The sequence below is a fragment of the Bombina bombina genome, chromosome 7 (assembly GCF_027579735.1).
Source record: "Bombina bombina isolate aBomBom1 chromosome 7, aBomBom1.pri, whole genome shotgun sequence".
Lineage (NCBI taxonomy): Eukaryota > Metazoa > Chordata > Amphibia > Anura > Bombinatoridae > Bombina > Bombina bombina.
This window is the reverse complement of record NC_069505.1, coordinates 331,579,192-331,603,254: the sequence shown is the minus strand read 5'-3', so window position 1 is coordinate 331,603,254 and position 24,063 is coordinate 331,579,192. Positions and strand designations below refer to the sequence as shown.

The following is a 24,063-nucleotide window of genomic DNA, read 5'->3' as shown; positions in this document are numbered from 1 at the left end:
GGTCACTAGCACTCTACAATGTGGATCTTGGTCACTAGCACTCTACAATGTGGATCTTGGTCACTAGCACTCTACAATGTGGATCTTGGTCACTAGCACTCTACAATGTGGATCTTGGGTTGCAGCACACACCAATGTGGCTCTTGGTTTGCTACTGTTCAGCTCTTTGGCTGCTACCGCTCACCAATGCAGCTTCTGGGATGTTACTGCTCTCCAAATCGGCACTGAGGTTATAACATTTAACATTACTTAATAGAAACTAAACTTCTTGATAGAAACTAAAACTTTACACTTAATTCTTCAATTTTTACCCAACTACTATAAATCTAAAAATGCATCTGCATATTATCCTCAGGCAAATATTTTCATTATAGTTAGCATTTGTTTACTGTTAATGTAGGAGGAAATATGTTCATGTCCCTTTAATGTATGTATATACTGTATTTTCAATATCGATCTATGACAAATTACAAATATGTACATTCTTGAGACAGTAATATAAAAATATGGCTACAGCAATAGTAAGGCAAGTGATGCAACGGTTTATATAAAATACATTTTAATGAGATCTTTCTATTTAATGTCTAGGGATTTAATGGGACAATTACATGAAACTTAAACTTTCATGATTTAGATACAATTTTAAACACATTTCTTATTTATATCTATTTATTTTTTCATTTTCTTGGCATCCTTTGTAGAAAAACTTACTTAGGTAGACTCAGTAGCAACAATGCACTATTGAGAGCAAGCTGCTGATTAGTGGCTGCACATATGTGCCTTTTGTTATTGGCTCACCAGATGTGTTCACTTAGTTTCCAGTAGTGTATTGCTGCTCCTTCAACAAAGAATACTATGAGAATGAAACAAATTTGATAATAGAAGTAAACTGAAAAGTTGTTTATAAATGTATGCTCTATCTGAATCATGAAAAAAAAATATTTGGGGTTTTATGTCCCTTTAAAAGGACAGGAAACTCCAAACTTTCTTTCATGATTCCATTAGATCATACAATTTTATACAACTTTCCAAATTACTTCCATTATCAAATTTGCTTCATTGCCTTGTTATTCTTTGCTGAAGGAGCAGCATTGCACTACTGGCAGGAAGCTTAACATATCTAGTTAGCCAATCACAAGAGACAAATGTGTGCAGGCACCAATTAGCATCTAGCTCCAACTAGTGTAGGATATGTGTGTATTCTTCTTCAACTAGTGAAACCAAGAGAACAAAGCATATTTAAAGGGACACTGTACCCAAAATTTTTCTTTTGTGATTCAGATTGAGCATGAAATTTTAAGCAACTTTCTAATTTACTCCTATTATCAAATGTTCTTCATTCTCTTGGTATCTTTATTTGAAATGCAAGTATGTAAGTTTAGATGACGGCCCATTTATGGCGAACAACCTGGGTTGTCCTTGCTGATTGGTGGATAAATTCATCCACCAATAAAAAAGTGCTGTCCAGAGTACTAAAACAAAAAAAAACCTTAGATACCTTCTTTTTCAAATAATGATAGCAAGAGAACGAAGAAAAATTGATAATAGGAGTAAATTCGAAAGTTGCTTAAAATTGCATGCTCTTTCTGAATTACAAAAAGAAAAAATTTGGGTTCAGTGTCCCTTTAAGAATAGAAGTGAATTTAAAAGTGCCTTAAAATTACATGTTCAATCTGAATCATGCAAGTTTAATTTTTACTTTCCTATCCCTTTAAAGGGTTAGAAATATTTGTACAGTTGTACCTAAATAAAATACATTATTATAATAACTATTATATATGTAATCAAATAAAAAATGTATTAAAACGAACCTTCTACATACCTTAAATATTTAGTTTAATTTTCATAAAAGGAGCGGTAATGACCGCCCATAAAAGGAGATATAGGTTATGTAAATTTTGCTACCACCCCCAGCCAATGGCGAAGCGGTTGGTCCCGTTACTTTCAATATTCTTATTATGTCGTTTAAGTCTGCTTCACATGCACACTTGCTTCATGTGGTAATCGCATGCGTACTACTGTCAGAAACGCTCAGCGGCCATATTTGGATTTCCTATTCATCACATACATATAGGATTTAATATGCTTGTTAGTCTAGGGGTACTTTGTACACAGCTCCTTCCTTTACAACATGCACTGTCCCTGTAACTTCAGCGCTCTGGTGCGCCACTCCCTCCAGCATTGATGTCACGATCCACGTGTCCGCCCTGCACCTGGCACTTGGATCATGATGCGCCACAGGAGAGAGGATAAAGGGGAATGAGTCTGCGCATGTGTTGGCCATAAAATCATTTTAATGTGCATGCGGGCCGCCATGATGTTTCTACCTAGGTATAACATAATTATAGGGCCCGCATAATGAGTCTAACAATGGGTTTGTCACAATATTATTTTTCAAATAAAAAATGTCAAGGAAAGGACATAAAACATTTAACAGCTACCAATTACAAATACCTTTATTATACAGAGACGTTTTTAAAGGGACAGTCAAGTCCAAAAAAAACTTTCATGTTTTAAATAGGGCATGCAATTTTAAACAACTTCCCAATTTACTTTATCACCAATTTTGCTTTGTTCTCTTGGTATTCTTAGTTGAAAGCTAAAACTAGGAGGTTCATATGCTAATTTCTTAGACCTTGAAGACTGCCTCTAATCTGAATAGATTTTAACCACTAGAGGGCATTAGTTCACATGTTTCATATAGATAACATTGAGCTCATGCACGTAAAGTGACCTAGGACTGAGCACTGATTGGCTAAACTGCATGTCTGTCAAAAGAACTGAAAAAAGGGGGCAGTCAGCAGAAGCTTAGATGCAAGATAATTACAGAGGTAAAACGTGTATTATTATAACTGTGTTGGTTATGCAAAACTGGGGAATGGGTAATAAAGGGATTATCTTTCTTTTTAAACAACAAAAATTCTGGTGTTGACTGTCCCTTTAAAGTTAATAAAAAAAATGTGGGTTTCCTATCCCTTTAAGTATATAATTCAACAAATATAGAGTAGATGACTTGCAATAACAATCAGCCAGACCAAATGACACAAAATCAAAATACAAAGTTTTATTTAAGAATTACATTTCCTTTTGTGTCTCTAAATGCAAAAGCGATGATCAAACAGCTATTGAGGATGATTTTCTTTGCTGTACGTTCCCCTTAGGCCATAAATTGTTGGAACAAATAGACATTACCAAACCGTGCACATCTGGTTATCTAATTAGGTTCATGGCACATTTGCTTTTGAGAGCATTGGTATGAGGGGACAGCCATGGCAAAACTAGCTAAGGACAAAGAAAGTCAATTAAAAAGATATTAAAGGGACATTGTACACTAGATTTTACTTTGCATAAATGTTTTCTAGATGATCCATTTATACAGCCCATCTGAGAGTTTTTTGTAACAATCTATAGTTTTGCTTATCTTTTAATAACATTGTGCTGATTTTCAGGCTCCTTACCAAGCCCCAAAGTGTCATATGTACAAGTGCTTTTAAACAAACAGGAGCCGGCAGTGGTCTGTATTCTGTCTTTTCATATGCAGGGAAGGAGGGGGGGGGGTGAAGAGTATCTGCACCCATCCCCTTTCACTGGGTGTTCCAGCTAATTTAATCAACAGCGCTAAACTTGGAGCTTCTAAGAAAGTTTTTAAAGGTTTTATGCTAGATTTTTAGATCAGTAAATGTGCATATTCTACTTTATAGTAGTGTTTATTACATGCGGTTATATAAAAATTGGTGTATACTGTCCCTTTAAACTCCAAATCATCTGTAATGTAGAAAAATTATAAAAACTTCTAGCATACAAGTGATAAAACAAGCATTATTTAAAAATGCCACTTTTTTTAAAAAGGATATGAAACCTAAACATTTTATTGTATGATTCAGACAGAGCAAACCATTTTTAAAAAAAGTTTCCATTTATTTTATTAAATTTGCTTTGTTCCCATACAAGGAGATTAAACACATAGTTAAAATCAGCTCCAGAGCAGCAAAGCACTCCTGGGAACTAGCTGAAAACAGCAGATGAGCAAATGACTAAAGATAAATGTGTGTAGCAACATCCCTCATTAGCTTCCAGTAGTTTGGGATATGTAAATATTATTTTTCAACAAAGAATACCAAGAGAATAATGTAGATTTAAAACAGAAGTCAGTTTAAAAATGTCTTAAAATGCAAGTTTAATTTTGACATTCCTATCCCTTTAAAGAAGGCCTGACTAATCATTGGTTGATAAAGAGATCTCTTGCTGTTATATTGGTCAACAGTGACTGGTCTTAAAAATATAACAACAAATATTTGTTTATTTGCTTTCTTGTTTTTTTTGTTGTTTTTGTTTCCCCCCCCCCCCCTCGGTACAGGAACATATGTTTTACAAAAAAAAATTAATAGATAAATACATTTTAAAATTACCTATTGCGCCTGCAATAAATGCATTAACAAACAAATAAATAATCACAGATTATTTATAACCCATCAAATGAAGTACTTGTCATATTTTATCTATCATTTTCATTTTATTCAACAATGTCCCTTTAATAAATATTTAAAAAAAAAATGTTGGTTTAGAGGGAGTAAAATTCTTTACAATATTGTTTCACTCAGTTTTAATATTTCTTTAAATAGACATTCCAGACAAAAAAACTTTTTTGAAATATATACTAGTTATCAGCTTTTAGGGTAAACTAGCACGTGAAGCATATCAAAATTTTGGTTGAAAAGTCTCTAAAAAAGTGATCTAAAGGTCTTAAAAAACAAAAAAACAAAAAACATACAGTTTTACCTAAAAATAAACTCTAAACATAAATAAAAACATAAAAATATTACAAATAAATACATAAAAATAAACTGAAAATAAAAACCTCTCTCTTTGTCACAAGCTGTTGTGTTTATCTCCTATCCACTCCACATAATTTAGTGATCTTTACACCAAAGTACAAAAAAAAAAACAATAAATCTCAAATTCTGAATATTTAACATGCTCACTTATCAAGTCTACAGTAAAGGTCATATTTAATAGCAATCAGGTGAACTATTTAGTCCAGACAGGATTACGAGTGGTTGCTATTTAGTAAAACAAGCATGTATCGCTCTTCTCACCTCGACAGGGAACCTTCTCCCGTTGATGCTGTGTTCAGAGCCTGCTGATGCATTACTTTGTCCCCAGTGGAATTCAACTTTCTCAGCCTTAAACCTGCCTGGCAGGCCTGCTCCGCTGATAAAATAATAATCCTTTAGGAGGATGGCAACTGTTAGGAAAAAGGAAATATAAAAAAATAAAATTTAAAAAAAGCGTTGGCAATTACATTTTTTTTTTTAAATATTGATTCTACTAAAGTAACATTCTATTAGCACCTCTCTGGAAATCAAACAATTCAAATAATATTTGCACTGGGGAAAAAAAAAAAAGATGTTAAGAAAAATCATTCTTTATGTGCTACAAATAAAATAATGAACACGATGACACGGTCATAAAACAGTATGTTTTGTTCTAAGTGCTTTTCAAATTGGTTTCAAAGATTTGCAATAAAGTTTTTTTTTTTTTTTTATTTAGTATGCTTCATTTTACATATTTTTTAACATATAAGCATGCAGATGAGTTTTATTTAAAACATAAACTAAACCAGTTTTAGAACTATCCAGGAATGACCTGGAAATTTTGGGTTTTCCTTTGTGTGTCCGGGATTGAAGCGGAGTCAAGCCTAGGATATACAAATGTCTGGGTTAGTGTGTGCCTGTGCCGTGTCAGAGCGTGAATGCATGTATGTATGTATGTATGTATGTATGTATGTATGTATGTATGCATGCATGTGTATATATATATATATATATATATATATATATATATATATATATATATATATATATATATATATATATATATATATATATACACACACACACACACACATATATATATACACATATATACATATATATATATATATATACACATACATACATACAGTATCTCAATAAAAAAAAATTGCATAGGAAATTAGCACATCTAGGCAAGTATCCCTGCTTGCTTTTCCACCATATACAGTCGTATGCAAAAGTATACGCACCCCTGACAATTTCCATGATTTTCATTTATAAATAATTGGGTGTTTGGATTAGCAATTTCATTTTGATCTATCAAATAACTGAAGGACACAGTAATATTTCAGTAGTGAAATGATTTTTTTTGGATTAACAGAAAATGTGCAATATGCATCAATTGAAATTAGACAGGTGCATATATTTGGGCACCCTTGTCACTTTGTTGATTTGAATACCTGTAACTACCTAGCACTGATTAATTGGAACACACAGTTGGTTTGGTGAGCCCATTAAGCCTTGAACTTCATAGACAAGTGCATCCAATCATGAGAAAAGGTATTTAAGGTGGCCAATTGCAAGTTGTTCTCTTTGACTCTTCTCTGAAGAGTGGCAAAATGGGGGCCTCAAAACAACTCTCAAATGACTTGAAAACAAACATTGTTCAACATTATGGTTTAGGGGAAGGCTACAAAAAGCTATCGCAGAGATTCAAGCTGTCAGTGTCCACTGTGAGGAACACAGTGAGGTAATGGAAGACTAAAGGCACAGTTCTTGTTAAGGCCAGAAATGGAAGGCCAAGTAAAATATCGGAGAGGCAAAGGATGGTGAAAACTATCAAAAACAGTCCACAGACCACCTCCAAAGACCTACAACATCATCTTGCTGCAGATTTGGTCACTGTGCATCGTTCAACAATTCAGTGCAATTTGCATAAGGAGAAGATGTATGGGAGAGTGATGCCACGCCACAAACAGAGTCGTTTGAGGTATGCAAACGTACATTTGGACAAGCCAGCTTCATTTTGAAAGAAGGTGCTGTGGACTGATGAAGCAAAGATTGTTTATTTGTTTTTTTTATTTTGAAGTTATTTGTTTATAACTGGGGATGTAGCTGTGTTCAGAATTAAGCAATCACATTCAAAACCATGTTAAATAAGAGTCCTCACACACCTGCCATAATTTAAAGTGCCTCTGATTAACACTGAATAAAGTTCAGCTGTTCTAGTAGGTCTTTCCTGACATTTTCATAGTTGCGTCCTACACAAAAGCCTTGGTCCGCAGAGAGCTTCCAAAGTATCAGACGGATCTCATTGTTAAAAGGTATCAGTCAGGAGAAGGGTACAAAATAATTTCCAAGGCATTAGATATACCACGGAACACAGTGAAGACAGTCATCATCAAGTGGAGAACATATTGAACAACAATGACATTACCAAGAACTGGATGTCCCTCCAAAATTGATGAAAAGACGAGAAGAAAACTGGTCTGGAAGGCTACCAAGAGGCCTACATCAACATTAAAAGAGCTGCAGGAATATCTGGCAAGTACTGGCTGTGTGGTACATGTGACAACAATCTCCCATATTCTTCATATGTTTGGGCTTTGGGGTAGACGGCAAGATGGAAGCCTTTTCTTACAAAGAAAAACATGCAAGCCCAGCTAAACACATCTGAAGTCTCCCAAAAGCATGTGAGAAAAGGTGTTATGGTCTGATGAAACCAAGGTTGAACTTTTTGGCAATAATTCCAAAATATATGTTTGGCGCAAAAACAACACTGCATATCACCAAAAGAACACCATACCCACAGTGAAGCATGGTGGTAGTAGCATCATGCTTTGGGTCTGTTTTTCTTCAGCTGGAACTGGGTCCTTATTCAAGGTAGAGAGAATTCATGAACAGTTCCAAATACCAGTCAATATTGGCACAAAACCTTCAGGCTTCTGCTAGAAAGCTGAACATGAAGAGAAACTTCATCTTTCAGCATGACACCGACCCAAAGCATACATCCAAATCAACAAAGGAATGGCTTCACCAGAAGAAGATAAAAGTTTTGGAATGGCCCAGCCAGAGCCCAGACCTGAATCCAATCAAAAATCTGTGGGGTGATCTGAAGAGGGCTGTGCACAGGAGATGCCCTCGCAATCTGACAGATTTTGAGTGTTTTTGCAAAGAAGAGTGGGCAAATCTTGCCAAGTCAAGATGTGCCATGCTGATAGACTCATATTCAAAAAGACTGAGTGCTGTAATAAAATCAAAAGGTGCTCCAACAAAGTATTAGTTTAAGGTTGTGCACTCTTATGCAACCATATTTTTTTATTTTTACTTCCCTTCACCTAAAAGATTTCAGTTTGTTTTTCAATTGAGTTGCATAGTTTATAGGTCACAATAAAGGTGGAAAAAGTTCTGAAATGATTTATCTTTGTCTCATTTTTTTACATCACAGAAATCTACCATTTTAACAGGGGTGTGTAGACTTTTTATATCCACTGTATATATATATGTGTGTTTTTTTGCTGTCATTTTTGGTACAATAAAAAATACTGGTATCAAATCCAGATGTAATGCATTTCAGACCAGCATTCTCTCACTTCCCTTTTCTCCCAGATATGGGCTTTTCTGACTTTACTATCAACGTCCCATCAGGGAGCCAAATGCTATTGCTAAGTTGTCATGTGGCTAGCATTGCCTTGCATCCCCTGACTTCCGCAGACAGAACCATTTGATGAATAGAACAGGTTATCAATATCATTAAGCCTGGGCTGTGTACTGTCAGGAGCACATACTGACCATCAGAATATCTTACATCCATGTCACAGTGTGCAATATACATAACTTATTTGAGCAATAAATAAATAAATGAACGAGGTATGATTCACTAAACTCCCCCCTTTCCTCTCAGAAGTCTTGATGGGGGTATAATTCATTGTTCATTATGCTGTGTTTGCTATTGGAGCTTGCTGGTTTTTGCTATATTCTGCATTTGCTATGTGCTCTGTGTGATAGAACTCAGCAAGAGTCCTGCATCTATCATATGATCAAAGAATCTCAATTATATAAAAGAAAGAACTACTGGGAGCCAGTATCATATGAAAGATAGAGAGATAGAGAGAGAGAGAGAGAGAGAGAGAGAGTGTGAGTGAGTGAGTGAGTGAGTGAGTGAGTGAGAGAGAGAAGAGAGAGAGAGTGAGAGTGAGAGAGTGAGAGTGAAGAGAGTGAGAGAGTGAGAGTGAGAACGAGATAGAGATAAATACAGATAGATAGATAGATAGATAGATAGATAGATAGATAGATAATGTGCTCTGTGTGATAGAACTCAGCAAGAGTCCAGCATCTATCATATGATCTAAAGATCTCAATTATATAATTAAAAAAACTACTGGGAGCCAGTATCAGATAGACAGTGAGAGAGTGAGAGAGGTGACAGTGAGGAGAGAGAGAGATAGAGATAAATACAGATAGATATGTGCTCTGTGTGATAGAACTCAGCAAGAGTCCAGCATCTATCATATATCTAAAGATCTCAATTATATAAGTTAAAAAACTACTGGGAGCCAGTATCAGATAGACAGTGAGAGTGAGTGAGTGAGTGAGGAGTGAGTGAGTGAGTGAGAGTGAGTGAGTGAGGAGTGAGAGAGAGAGAGAGAGACAGGTGAGAGAGAGAGAGAGCGTGAGAGAGAGAGAGAGAGATAAATACAGATAGATATGTGCTCTGTGTGATAGAACTCAGCAAGCGTCTGCATCTATCATATGATCTAAAGATCTCAAATTATATAATTAAAAAAACTACTGGGAGCCAGTATCCAGATAGACAGTGAGAGTGAGAGAGGTGAGACAGAGAGAGAGAGAGAGAGAGAGACAGTGAGAAAACAGAGAGAGACACAGAGAGAGAGAGATAAATACAAATAGATAGATAGATAAAGAAAGATTGACAGAGATAGATAACTATAGATAGATAAAGATAGATAAACAGATACAGATAGATGGAGATAAATAAAGATAGACAGAGATAGAAAAATATAGATAAAGATAGATAAATAGACATAAATAGACTACTTGGCTAATTAATTCAAACAAACTGGCAAAAAAAAAATGAAGAAAACTTAGCTCATTCTGTTCATTTCATCTCCCACTCCATTCTCAGTAAACTAAACTTTTGAGTTTCATGTCCCCTTAACTGATTTGCGGAGGTTTAAAGGTCAAAATAAAATGTATACTTTAGATAGCGCATGCAGTGCTTTTCAATTTAATTCCATTATCAAATTTGCACAGTATTATTGTATTCAAAGTCTCTTGGGAAGAAGATTCCAACTGAGCATTTGCATAAACTCACAGGGTATATGTATACCTAGTCTGTGATTGGCTGTCATCTGTCACATGATATAGGGGGACAGAAAAGTTCTACTGCATTGTCTTTTTATTATGTACTTGTTTATTATGTAGTTCTACTGTATTGAGTGGTTTCTTTAAAGGGACAGTCTACTCCAAAATGTTTATTCTTTAAAAAGATAGATAATCCCTTTATTACCCATTCCCAGTTTTACACAACCAACACAGTTATATTAATATACTTTTTACCTCTGTGATTACCTTTTATCTAAGCCTCTTCTGACAACCCCCTGATACATACTTTTTTATTTATAATCTATTGACTGCATTTTATCCAATTAGGGCAGTGTCTGCGCCACAAACCACAGCGGTTAGCACAATGTTATCTATATGGATCACATGACTAGCAAATCATGTGAGCAAATACAAAAGCATGTGATAAGAGGCTGTCCTTTAGTGGCTTAGAAACAGGCAGGTATTTATGAGGTTTAAAGTTTATAAATTATATTAATATAACAATGTTGGTTTTGCAAAGCTTGGGGAATGGGTAGTAAAGGCATTATTTATATTTTTAAACAATAACACATTCTGGTGTAGACTGTCAAAAAAGCCTTGTAGTAACTAATAATGAAATTACATGCTCTAGCTAATCATAATGACCTTTTATCTATTTAAAGGGAGATAAAACAAGTTGAGAAAGAGACAAAAATATAATATGTACATTAATTACGTTACCTGCAAATTTATACTGTCAGTGCATCACCTATTAACCCTTTCTTTTAAGTTTCTGAATTGTACAGTTCTAACTCCCCCACACAATTCCTTTTATGACAGTAGCATATATATATATATATATATATATATATATATATATATATATATATATATATATATAATATATATACATATTATATATATATATATATATATATATATAATATTATATATATATATATTGGTAAAATACACATATAAATAGGGAATATCTGCTGAGCATGCATTGAAGCTGTGAATTCAGTCGAAATACAAAGCCTGTGTCTAATCAAGAGGGGTGGAGCACAGTGCCCGGACAGCTTGGCTATTTTAAGTATTTTTGCTTATTTTTGAAAAATTATTTTAAAATACTTCCCAACAATTTTGTAAAAAAAAATTTTATGCAAACTATTTTTTACTTAATTCACCCTTTAGGATATGCACAGATCCTCAACCTGTTTTATGGCACTTGGTGTGTGTTCACTTAAGGTACCGTAACCAGCATATGTCTGGTTGAACTGCAAGGGTTTACATATTTTTAACAAACAAAAGAAGTGCAGTGTGTATTTGTATACTTTTCAGCACAAGTAATAAACATATGAAGGACAATAAAAATATTTCTATTCATAATCCCTAGCTGTTAAAATATTTAATCATATATACATTCAACTGAGACTTATACCTAATGTATCCAAGGACCAACTTGTGTAATATAAATATCTTGAATTCATATAAATACTTGATCTGCTGTTAATGATTCATTGCATACCCTTGGAGGTCATTTTATGTATAATAAGAATAAATTACTTAAGGAAGTGCTAAGAAATATGTACAGTTTGAAATGCTTAGTTAATTGTCCATCTCACTGCATTTTTATTTTGTGGATAATCTCAGAAGGTCCTTCATCAAACAGCAGCTTATTTAGCAGTAATGATACAAAGTAAACGCTTTTTTTTTTCATTGCAAACACTCTGCCAAACATATTGTTATATATTTAAAGGGGACATAATACTCATATGCTAAATCTCTTGAAAGTGATGCAGCATAACTGTAAAAAGCAGACTATATATGTGTGTGTACATACATATGTATTTGTGTTTATATGTGTATATATGTATGTAAATACATATGTATACATAAAACATACAGTATATAGAAGTGCATTGGAGTCCTTTGCAGTTAAAAGGACACTCAATCAAAATTAAACTTTCATTATTCAGATAGATCAGGCAATTTTAAACAACTTTCCAATTTACTTCCATTAACAAAATGTGCAGTCTTTTTTTTATTTAAGCATTTGAATCACCATCTCCTACTGAGCATGTTCAAGAATTCACAGAACAAACATGTATGCATTTGTGATTGGCTGATGGCTGTCACATGGTATGTGTATGCATTTGTGATTGGCTGATGGCTGTCACATGGTACAGTGAGAGTGAAAATAGACAACTTAAATTGTCATAAAAAAAAATCTACTACTCATTTGAAGTTCAGACTAAGTGCTATTGCATTGACTTGTATCTTGCATTTGTGAATGTGCAAATTAAACTGTGTTGACTGGATAAAAACCTGAAAACATTTATGCAATTATTCCTTTTAAATAAAGGTTTTAACTTGGAATTTACTGTAAATATTTCACATTCCAATGTTCTGTACATAGCCAGAATAGGGTCTATGTATTTATAGATACTGTATTCCTAATTAGATTTTATTTATATTTATATACATATATAAACACACACACTATATATATATATATATATATATATATATATATATATATATATATATACATTACACCTGTATATATAATCAAAATACCATCATATATATAATGTAGAAGTATGTATTTATGATAAATAGAGCATATTCTTGTATTTGAAGAAGAATTGGAATGTGAAATATTCATATTTTCATATCAACTTACCGCATATAAGAATATGCAATCAGTTTTGCCTCGAGATTGGGATGTTATTTTTTTTTTCCATGACTTCTAGTGGGGCAATATGTGAACGCACAAGTGATATTCTATTTCGGACTTTTTGTGCTCGCCAGGTTAGCGCACGATCAAAAAAAGGTTTACTTTCAATTCATATTATGAGCGCAACCCGACGAGCGCAAAAAGCTTACTTCTAGCACAATTAAACGCTTGAGCGGGAGAGTTAATTAGTGCTCCTCTTGTAATCTGGACCTTAATGTATTAGTGATGTATCCCTGTTTTCACCCAGTAAAACACACGGCAGTGGATTTAACCCCTTCATTAGGCAAAGTAACACACAATATTGACTTAGCCACCATGTAGGAAATTACCTTAAACAATCATAATTACATTTTGAAAAGTAAAAAAATGCCAGAGACAAACTGTGCAATTGCTCTTTCAAAATAAGTCAAATATAGATGATCTTAAGAGACAGTCTACACCATAATGTTTATTGTTTAAAGAGATAGATAAACCCTTTTTCCCCTTTCCCCAGTTTTGCATAAACAACACGGTTATACTAATACACTTTTTACCTGTGTGATTACCTTGTATCTATGTCTCTGCAGACTGCCCCCTTATCTCAGTTCTTCTGACAGACTTACATTTTAGCTAATCAGTGCTGACTCATAAATAACTCAACAGGAATGAGCACAATGGTATCTATATGACACATCAACTAGCAGTGTCTGTAAAAAAACTGTCAAAATGCATTGAGATAGAGGAAGTTCAATGGCTTATAAATAAGCATGTGAGCTTACCTAGGTTTGGATTTCCACAAAGAATACAAAGAGAGCGAAAGTTAATTTTATGATAAAAGTAAATTGGAATGTTGATTAAAATTGCATGCCCTATTGGAATCATGAAAGTTTAATTTTGACTAGACTGTCCCTTTGGACACTGAATCCAGTTTTTTCTTTTGTGATTCATATAGAGCATGACATTTTAAGCAACTTTCTAATTTACTCCTATTATCAAATTTTCTTCATTCTCTTGATATCTTTATTGGAAATGCAAGAATGTAAGTTTAGATGCCGGACAATTTTTGGTGAACAACCTGGGTTGTTCTTGCTGATTGGTGAATAAATTAATCTACCAATAAAAAAGTGCTGCCAAGAGTTCTAATCCCCAAAAAAGCTTAGATGCCTTCTTTTTTCAAATAAAGATAGCAAGAGAACGAATTTGATAATAGGAGTAAATTAGAAAGTTGCTTTAAATTGCCTGCTCTATCTGAATCATGAAAAAAAAATTGGGTTCAGTGCCTCTAATTTAGTCATTTCCATGCCCTCAGTGCTGGCATGCTCATGATGTACACAGTCAAAAGTGGTTAATGTCTGTATGGTCCCTGCACATGCACAGTCGGTAAAAGTTGTTTTTTTGTTAAGACATTGCTTACTATACAAAAAAAAAAAAAAAAAAAAAGTGCGTTTACCAACATAAATCACATATTAATTCAAGAGCTGCAATTTAGATTTGACATGTATATTCTTTTTAGCTTAATCTCATAGTAAGTCATATTCAACAAAACCAAAATGGTAAAAGTAAATTCAAAGTCTTGGAAATATACCAAAAACGGGTGCCAAGTCATAAAGCCAGAGAATTAAGGAAAGGTTTCAAATTTTACTCGGCGGTTACAGATTTATTTACCCTTGGTATGGCATGCATCCAAGTCATTTAATTTAGTAAAATATTACAGGCTTGACACATCACAAGAGCAAAGGAATCTTGGTTTCAAAACAATTTCTCTATAAAATCAGTACTTGTCTCCTAATCAAATCTTTAGCTGGCTACTAAGTTTACTGACTGGCTCCTAAATTTAAAAAGCATATAAAGCAGTCTATTTCATTGTTGTAATAAAAGTGCACTAAGCATTGGCTTATACTTTGCAATATGGTATTGCTCATCTTTTTAAATTATTTTAATAAGGATTATTTTTATGTTTTTTTTTTTTTTATTTGTGCACGGTCCATTACTTCCTGTCACAGCTATACAAGAGGGCTGGGGTGTCTACAGGAAGGTATATCTAGCTTGATGTCAAATCTTCTACAGTAATATGAGCTGGTTTACTATTCAGGGAATGAATGAGACACAGGAAGTCTGGTTTTTGCCCATGCTCAAAAGAGGCAGAATGCATCTTACATTCTCAACAGGTCTGCTCTCTAATCTGGCTTAAATGGAAACTAAAGCCAATTTTTTTCCTTTTGAGATTCAGATAGAGCATGCAATTTTAAGCAACTTTCTACTTATTCCTATTATCAATTTTTCTTCGTTTTATTGCTATCTTATTTGAAAAAGAAGGAATCTAAGCTAAGGAGCCAGCCATTTTTTGTTTTAGATACCAGGTGGTAAATCAACAGTAACAGGCCACCAATGGATTGAGCTGATTGTTTCGTTCCTGTGAGTGCATTTCTCTGTGTGTATTTTTTGTTTTTAGACCCTGGACAGCACTTGTTTATTGGTGGGTAAATTTATCCACCAATCAGCATGAACAACCCAGGTTCTTCACCAAAAATGGGCCGGCATCTAAACTTACATTCTTGCTTTCAAATAAAGATACCAAGAGGATGAAGAAAATGTTATAATAGGAGTAAATTAGAAAGTTGCTTAAAATGGGATGCTCTATCTAAATCACAAAAGATCAGCAAGAGAACGAGAAAAAATAGGGGTAAATTGGAAAGTTGCTTAAAATTGCATCCTGAATCTGAATCATGAAAGAAAAAAAATTGGGTTTAGTATCCCTTAAGTATTATAGAGGGCACCCAGACTCTATGCAAGAAGTGGAACAAGCAAGATGTCAGTTAGCATTTTATTTGAGACTAAAAGTTAGGTTTATTGTGGGAGATGCTGGTGGAAAGGGTTTCTTAATCAATGACCTGTCGTGTTATTGGCTGAAGCGTTAAATCAATGCTTTTGTGTGTTAATGCACTGTGTAACGTCTAGTGTTACTGACAGAAAATGGGTTAAAATCACCAGGTTAAAGGGACACTGAACCCAAAATTTTTCTTTTGTGATTCAGATAGAGCATGAATTTTTTAAGCAACTTTCTAATTTACTCCCTATTAATCACATTTTCTTTATTCTCTTGGTATCTTTATTGAAATGCAAGAATCTAAGTTTCGATGCCAGCCCATTTTGGTGAACAACCTGGGAAAAAATCCATCCACCAATCAAAAAGTGCTGTCCAGAGTTCTGGCTTTTATTTCAAATAAAGATAGCAAGAGAACGAAGAAAAATTGATAATAGGATTAAATTAGAAAGTTGCTTAAAATTGCATGCTCTATCTGAATCACAAAATAAAAAAATTGGGTTCAGTGTCCCTTTAACTACAGTGTATTCTAATGACAATTGAAAATGTTGCAATATTGATGTATGTGCAAAAAATGTTGCTATAAATGATTGGGGAATACAGCTGGAACTACAAATGCATACAGCACACATTCTGCAGTCAAATCTGCAGCGAATTGCATGCACATTGAACATGATCATTCTAGCAATGATAACTTGACAATCATTTTGCAAATTAATTTTAAAAATGCGTTAAATCGCATTCGAAATGTGCTGCTTTACAATCCAAAAATGCCCTTATGTACTTTCAAAAGTTGACCTTAAATAAAATGAGAACTATAGATTTCCACTGCCATTGTATAAAATAGTTATACACAGTTATTTTATTAGCTCTATGATTCAGGTTAAGCTGTAGGTCTTCAGTTGTAAGGTAATTACCCCTTAGGGTAGGCAACCAACATATCTAACATTGGCCCTTTTAATTTAGGGTTTTCCTCTACAATTGCATCCTTCTAGCAGACAAGACATCTCTCACATTCTACAACAGTATAACAGGAACTTCCAGCTCAGACACTGCACATAAAACACGCTAAGCCTTTCTTGCAAAGACACATATATCCAACAATTGCCAGCACAAATTACTTTATGAAGCACTGATGCCAATGTACTCCACAATGTATTGTTCCCTGTTAAGGTTTCTTCATGCCTTCCAATTAGACTCTTTTTTTTTTTTTTTAAGCTGGGTTTTTTTATTTAAAGGGGATACTGAACCCAAATATTTTATTTATGATTCAGATAGAGAATGCCATTTAAGCAACTTTCTAATTTACTCATATTATCAATTTTTCTTCATTCTCTTGTTATCTTATTTGAAAAAGCAAGAATGTAAGCTTATGAGCTGGCCCATCTTTGGTTCAGCACCTGGTGTATGCACTTTCTGATTGGTAGCTAAATGAAGCCAATCAGCAAACGCTATCCAGGGTGATGAACAAAAAATGGGCCGGCTCATAAGCTTACATTCCTGCTTTTTCAAATAAAGATACAAAGAGAATGAAGAAAATCTGATAACAGAATTTATGTTTACCTGATAAATTACTTTCTCCAACGTGTGTCCGGTCCATCGGCGTCATCCTTACTTGTGGGAATATTCTCTTCCCCAACAGGAAATGGCAAAGAGCCCAGCAAAAGCTGGTCACATGATCCCTCCTAGGCTCCGCCTACCCCATTCATTCGACCGACGTTATGGAGGAAATATTTGCATAGGAGAAACCATATGGTACCGGTGGTGACTGTAGTTAAAGAAAATAAATTATCAGACCTGATTAAAAAAAAAAACCAGGGCGGGCCGTGGACCGGACACACCCACCCGTTGGAGAAAGTAATTTATAAGGTAAACATAAAATTCTGTATTTCTCCAACATAGGTGTGTCCGGTCCACGCGTCATCCTTACTTGTGGGAACCAATACCAAAGCTTTAGGTACACGGATGAAGGGAGGGAGCAAATCAGGTCACCTAAATGGAAGGCACCAACGGCTTGCAAACCTTCTTTCTCCCAAAAATAGCCTCAGAAGAAGCAAAAGTATCAAACTTGTAAAATTTGGGTTAAAAGTTGTGCAGTGAAGACCAAGTCGCTGCCCTACATATCTGATCAACAGAAGCCTCGTTCTTGAAGGCCCATGTGGAAGCCACAGCCCTAGTGGAATGAGCCGGAGATTCTTTCGGGAGGCTGCCGTCCGGCAGTCTCGTAAGCCAATCTGATGATGCTTTTAATCAAAAAGAGAGAGAGGTAGAAGTTGCTTTTTGACCTCTCCTTTTTACCGGAGATAAACAACAAACAAGGAAGATGTTTGTCTAAAATCCTTTGTAGCATCTAAATAGAATTTTAGAGCGCGAACAAACATCCAAATTGTGCAACAAACGTTCCTTCTTTTGAAACTGGTTTCGGACACAGAGAAGTACGATAATCTCCTGGTTAATGTTTTTGTTAGAAACAACTTTTGGAAGAAAAACCAGGTTTAGTACGTAAAACCACTTATCTGCATGGAACACCAGATAAGGAGGAGAACACTGCAGAGCAGATAATTCCGAAACTCTTCTAGCAGAAGAAATTGCAACTAAAAACAAAACTTTCCAAGATAATAACTTAATATCAACGGAATGTAAGGGTTCAAACGGAACCCCCTGAAGAACTGAAAGAACTAAGTTGAGACTCCAAGGAGGAGTCAAAGGTTTGTAAACAGGCTTAATTCTAACCAGAGCCTGAACAAAGGCTTGAACATCTGGCACAGCTGCCAGCTTTTTGTGAAGTAACACAGACAAGGCAGAAATCTGTCCCTTCAGGGAACTAGCAGATAATCCTTTTTCCAATCCTTCTTGAAGGAAGGATAAGAATCTTAGGAATCTTAACCTTGTCCCAAGGGAATCCTTTAGATTCACACCAACAGATATATTTTTTCCAAATTTTGTGGTAAATCTTTCTAGTTACAGGCTTTCTGGCCTGAACAAGAGTATCGATAACAGAATCTGAGAACCCTCGCTTCGATAAGATCAAGCGTTCAATCTCCAAGCAGTCAGCTGGAGTGAAACCAGAGTCGGATGTTCGAACGGACCCTGAACAAGAAGGTCTCGTCTCAAAGGTAGCTGCCAAGGTGGAGCCGATGACATATTCACCAGATCTGCATACCAAGTCCTGCGTGGCCCACGCAGGAGCTATCAAGATCACCGACGCCCTCAGTCCTGATTGATCAGTGCTACCAGCCTGGGGATGAGAGGAAACGGCGGGAACACATAAGCTAGTTTTGAAGGTCCAAGGTGCTACTAGTGCAATCCACTAGAGCCGCCTTGGGATCCCTGGATCTGGACCCGTAGCAAGGAACTTTGAAGTCTGACGAGAGGCCATCAGATCCATGTCTGGAAATGCCCCACAGCTGAGTGACTTGGGCAAAGATTTCCGGGGGATGGAGTTCCCACTACCCCCGATGCAAATGTCTGACACTCAGAAAATCCGCTTCCCAATTTTCCACTCCTGGATGTGGATAGCAGACAGGTGGCAGGAGTGTGACTCCGCCCATAGAATGATTTTGGTCACTTCTTCCATCGCTAGGGAACTCCTTGTTCCCCCCTGATGGTTGATGTACGCAACAGTTGTCATGTTGTTCTGATTGAAACCGTATGAACTTGGCCCTCGCTAGCTGAGGCCAAGCCTTGAGAGCATTGAATATCGCTCTCAGTTCCAGAATATTTATCGGTAGAAGAGATCTTCCCGAGACCAAAGACCCTGAGCTTTCAGGGATCCCCAGACCGCCCCCAGCCCATCAGACTGGCGTCGGTCGTGACGATGACCCACTCCGGTCTGCGGAATGTCATCCCTTGTGACAGGTTGTCCAGGGACAGCCACCAAGGAGTGAGTCTCTGGTCCTCTGATTTACTTGTATCTTCGGAGGACAAGTCTGTATAGTCCCCATTCCACTGACTGAGCATGCACAGTTGTAATGGTCTTAGATGAATGCGCGCAAAAGGAACTATGTCCATTGCCGCTACCATCAACCGATCACTTCCATGCACTGCGCTATGGAAGGAAGAGGAACGGAATGAAGTATCCGACAAGAGTCTAGAAGTTTTGTTTTTCTGGCCTCTGTCAGAAAAATCCTCATTTCTAAGGAGTCTATTAGTGTTCCCAAGAAGGGAACCCTTGTTGACGGAGATAGAGAACTCTTTTCCACGTTCACTTTCCATCCGTGAGATCTGAGAAAGGCCAGGACAATGTCCGTGTGAGCCTTTGCTTGAGGAAGGGACGACGCTTGAATCAGAATGTCGTCCAAGTAAGGTACTACAGCAATGCCCCTTGGTCTTAGCACAGCTAGAAGGGACCCTAGTACCTTTGTGAAAATCCTTGGAGCAGTGGCTAATCCGAAAGGAAGCGCCACGAACTGGTAATGCTTGTCCAGGAATGCGAACCTTAGGAACCGATGATGTTCCTTGTGGATAGGAATATGTAGATACGCATCCTTTAAATCCACTGTGGTCATGAATTGACCTTCCTGGATGGAAGGAAGAATAGTTCGAATGGTTTCCATCTTGAACGATGGAACCTTGAGAAACTTGTTTAAGATCTTGAGATCCAAGATTGGTCTGAACGTTCCCTCTTTTTTGGGAACTATGAACAGATTGGAGTAGAACCCCCATCCCTTGTTCTCTTAATGGAACAGGATGAATCACTTCCCATGTTTTAACAGGTCTTCTACACAATGTAAGATATGCCTGTCTTTTTATGTGGTCTGAAGACAACTGAGACCTGTGTGAACCTCCCCCTTGGGGAAGCCCCTTGAATTCCAGAAGATAACCTTGGGAGACTATTTCTAGCGCCCAGGATCCAGAACATCTCTGCCCAAGCCTGAGCGAAGAGAGAGAGTCTGCCCCCCACCAGATCCGGTCCCGGATCGGGGGCCAACATTTCATGCTGTCTTGGTAGCAGTGGCAGTTTTCTTGCTGCTTTTCCCTGTTCCAGCCTTGCATTGGTCTCCAAGCTGGCTTGCTTGAGAAGTATTACCCTCTAGCTTAGAGGACGTAGCACTTTGGGCTGGTCCACTTCTACGAAAGGGACGAAAATTAGGTTTATTTTTTTGCCTTGAAAGGCCGATCCTGAGGAAGGGCGTGGCCCTTACCCCCAGTGATATCAGATGATAATCTCTTTCAAGTCAGGGCCAAACAGCGTTTTCCCCTTGAAAGGAATGTTAAGTAGCTTGTTCTTGGAAGACGCATCAGCTGACCAAGATTTCAACCAAAGCGCTCTGCGCGCCACAATAGCAAACCAGAATTCTTAGCCGCTAACCTAGCCAATTGCAAAGTGGCGTCTAGGGTGAAAGAATTAGCCAATTTGAGAGCATTGATGTCTGTCCATAATCTCCTCATAAGGAGGAGAATCACTATCGACCCGCCTTTATCAGCTCATCGAACCAGAAACATGCGGCTGTAGCTACAGGGACAATGCATTGAAATTGGTTGTAGAAGGTAACCCTGCTGAACAAACATCTTTTTAAGTAAACCTTCTAATTTTTTTATCCATAGGATCTTTGAAAGCACAACTATCCTCTATGGGTATAGTGGTGCGTTTGTTTAAAGTGGGAAACCGCTCCCCGACCTTTGGGGACTGTCTGCCATAAGTCCTTTCTGGGGTCGACCATAGGAAACAATTTTTTAAATATGTGGGGGAGGGACGAAAGGAATACCCGGGCCTATTCCCATCTTTATTAACAATGTCCGCCACCCCGCTTGGGTATAGGAAAAGCTTCTGGGAGCCCCGGGACCTCTAGGAACTTGTCCATTTTACATAGTTTGCTCTGGGGATGACCAACTTGTCACAATCATCCAGAGTGGATAATACCTCCTTAAGCAGAATGCGGAGATGTTCCAACTTAAATTTAAAACGTAATCACATCAGGTTCAGCTTGTTGAGAAATGTTCCCTGAATCAGTAAATTTCTCCCTCAGACAAAACCTCCCTGGCCCCATCAGACTGGGTTAGGGGCCCTTCAGAACCATTATTATCAGCGTCGTCATGCTCTTCAGTATCTAAAACAGAGCAGTCGCGCTTACGCTGATAAGTGTTCATTTTGGCTAAAATGTTTTTGACAGAATTATCCATTACAGCCGTTAATTGTTGCATAGTAAGGGAGTATTGGCGCGCTAGATGTACTAGGGGCCTCCTGAGTGGGCAAGACTCGTGTAGACGAAGGAGGGAATGATGCAGTACCATGCTTACTCCCCTCACTTGAGGAATTCATCTTGGGCATCATTGTCATTGTCACATAAATCACATTTATTTAAATGAATGGGAATTCTGGCTTCCCCACATTCAGAACACAGTCTATCTGGTAGTTCAGACATGTTAAACAGGCATAAACTTGATAACAAAGTACAAAAAACGTTTTAAAATAAAACCGTTACTGTCACTTTAAATTTTAAACTGAACACACTTTATTACTGCAATTGCGAAAAAACATGAAGGAATTGTTCAAAATTCACTCCATTTTCCCCACATGTCTTAAAGCCTTAAAAGTATTGCACACCAAATTTGGAAGCTTTAACCCTTAAAATAACGGAACCGAGCCGTTTTTAAACTTTAACCTCCCATTACCAGTCCCTGGTATCTGCTTTGCTGAGACCCAACCAAGCCCAAAGGGGAATACGATACCAAATGACGCCTTCAGAGAAGTCTTTTCTAAGTATCAGAGCTCCTCTCAACATGCGACTGCATGTCATGCCTCTCAAAAACAAGTGCGCAACAACCGGCGCGAAAATGAGGCTCTGCCTATGATTTGGGAAAGCCCTAAAGAATAAGGTGTCTAAAACAGTGCCTGCCGATATTATATATCAAAAAACCCAGAATAAATTATTCCTCAAGCTAATTATGTGTTAAAAATGAATCGATTTAGCCCCAGAAAAAGTCTACAGTCTTAATAAGCCCTTGTGAAGCCCTTATTTACGATCTTGATAAACATGGCTTACCGGATCCCATAGGAAAATGAAGCTTCCAGCATTACATCGTCTTGTTAGAATGTGTCATACCTCAAGCACAAGAGACTGCTCAAATGTTTCCCCCAACTAAGTTAATTGCTCTCAACAGTCCTGTGTGGAACAGCCATGGAGTTTAGTGACGGTTGCTAAAATCATTTTCCTCATACAAACAGAAATCTTCATCTCCTTTCTGTTTTCTGAGTAAATAGTACATACCAGCACTATTTCAAAATAACAAACTCTTGATTGAATAATAAAAAACTACAGTTAAACACTAAAAAACTCTAAGCCATCTCCGTGGAGATGTTGCCTGTACAACGGCAAGAGAATGACTGGGGTAGGCGGAGCCTAGGAGGGATCATGTGAACCAGCTTTGCTGGGCTCTTTGCCATTTCCTGTTGGGGAAGAGAATATCCACAAGTAAGGATGACGCCGTGGACCGGACACACCTATGTTGGAGGAAAATAGGAATAAATTAGAAAGTTGCTTAAATTGCATGTTCTATCTGAATCATATAAGAAAAAAAATTGGGTTAAGTATCCCTTTACGTCTTTTTTTTTTTTTTTTTTTTTTTTTACAACTAACCATTTCACATGGAATCTTGTAGTGTAATATATATAAAAATAGTTTATACATCTGCAATGGGACATCACAATTTCCCTAAGCTTATTAATCAGGTTTACCAAGCTTGTTTATTTCTGAACATCTAATAGTTTCTTTACACTCTAATAGATTCTCCAGTTCATTCTTTGGAAAGGTGACATGACAATGCTGCCTCTAGTAATTTCCACTGACCGTGAAATGCACCTATTTTGAAGGCAGTGGGAAGTGCCAAAGGCATTGAAGCCTTTGGGGCTTTCAAAGAAATGAAAAGGACAATATTCAGCATGTTAAGAAACTGTCTGATGTTTAGAAATAAAACAACTTTATGGATGTATGTCCCTTTAATATAAACAAAGCTCACTGCTGTCTAATCAGTTTAAAATAAAACACACATGTAATGGCAGCCTATCAGAAAACATTCAGACAACTAGTGACTATAAAATATTTTCTGCATTGAATGGCAAAGGGCTGCATTGATTGGATACACAACCTATGCCCCTGAATAAACTGAATAGCACTTACAAGTGACACAGTACTGCTATCCACTGGGTGCAAACCCCCCACTAGGGCTTTATCACATAAGAAACAAAACAAAAAAAAATGTAGGATTTGTTTTCGCTATTAGCCAGACGCTTACATGCATCTGTGAGAGAAGCTCAAGCTAGCTGTGGACTTACCTAGAAATACATATATAAGACATAGAAAATGATGCACTCTCAGAATGAACTGAGCTCACATCCCATACATCTGACAACTCTCTCAGAATAAACTAGGTGCATATAC

At 36.6% G+C, this 24,063-nt stretch overlaps 1 protein-coding gene across 1 annotated transcript in view; it reads right to left on the bottom strand.

Annotated features, from left to right (window-relative positions):
- PTPRG (protein tyrosine phosphatase receptor type G) overlaps positions 1–24,063 on the bottom strand; it is a 979,702-nt gene that overhangs the window by 593,599 nt on the left and 362,040 nt on the right. Inside the window, 1 exon segment of the mRNA XM_053720987.1 lies at positions 5,097–5,250. Within this exon segment, the coding sequence (XP_053576962.1) occupies positions 5,097–5,250 (154 nt within the window).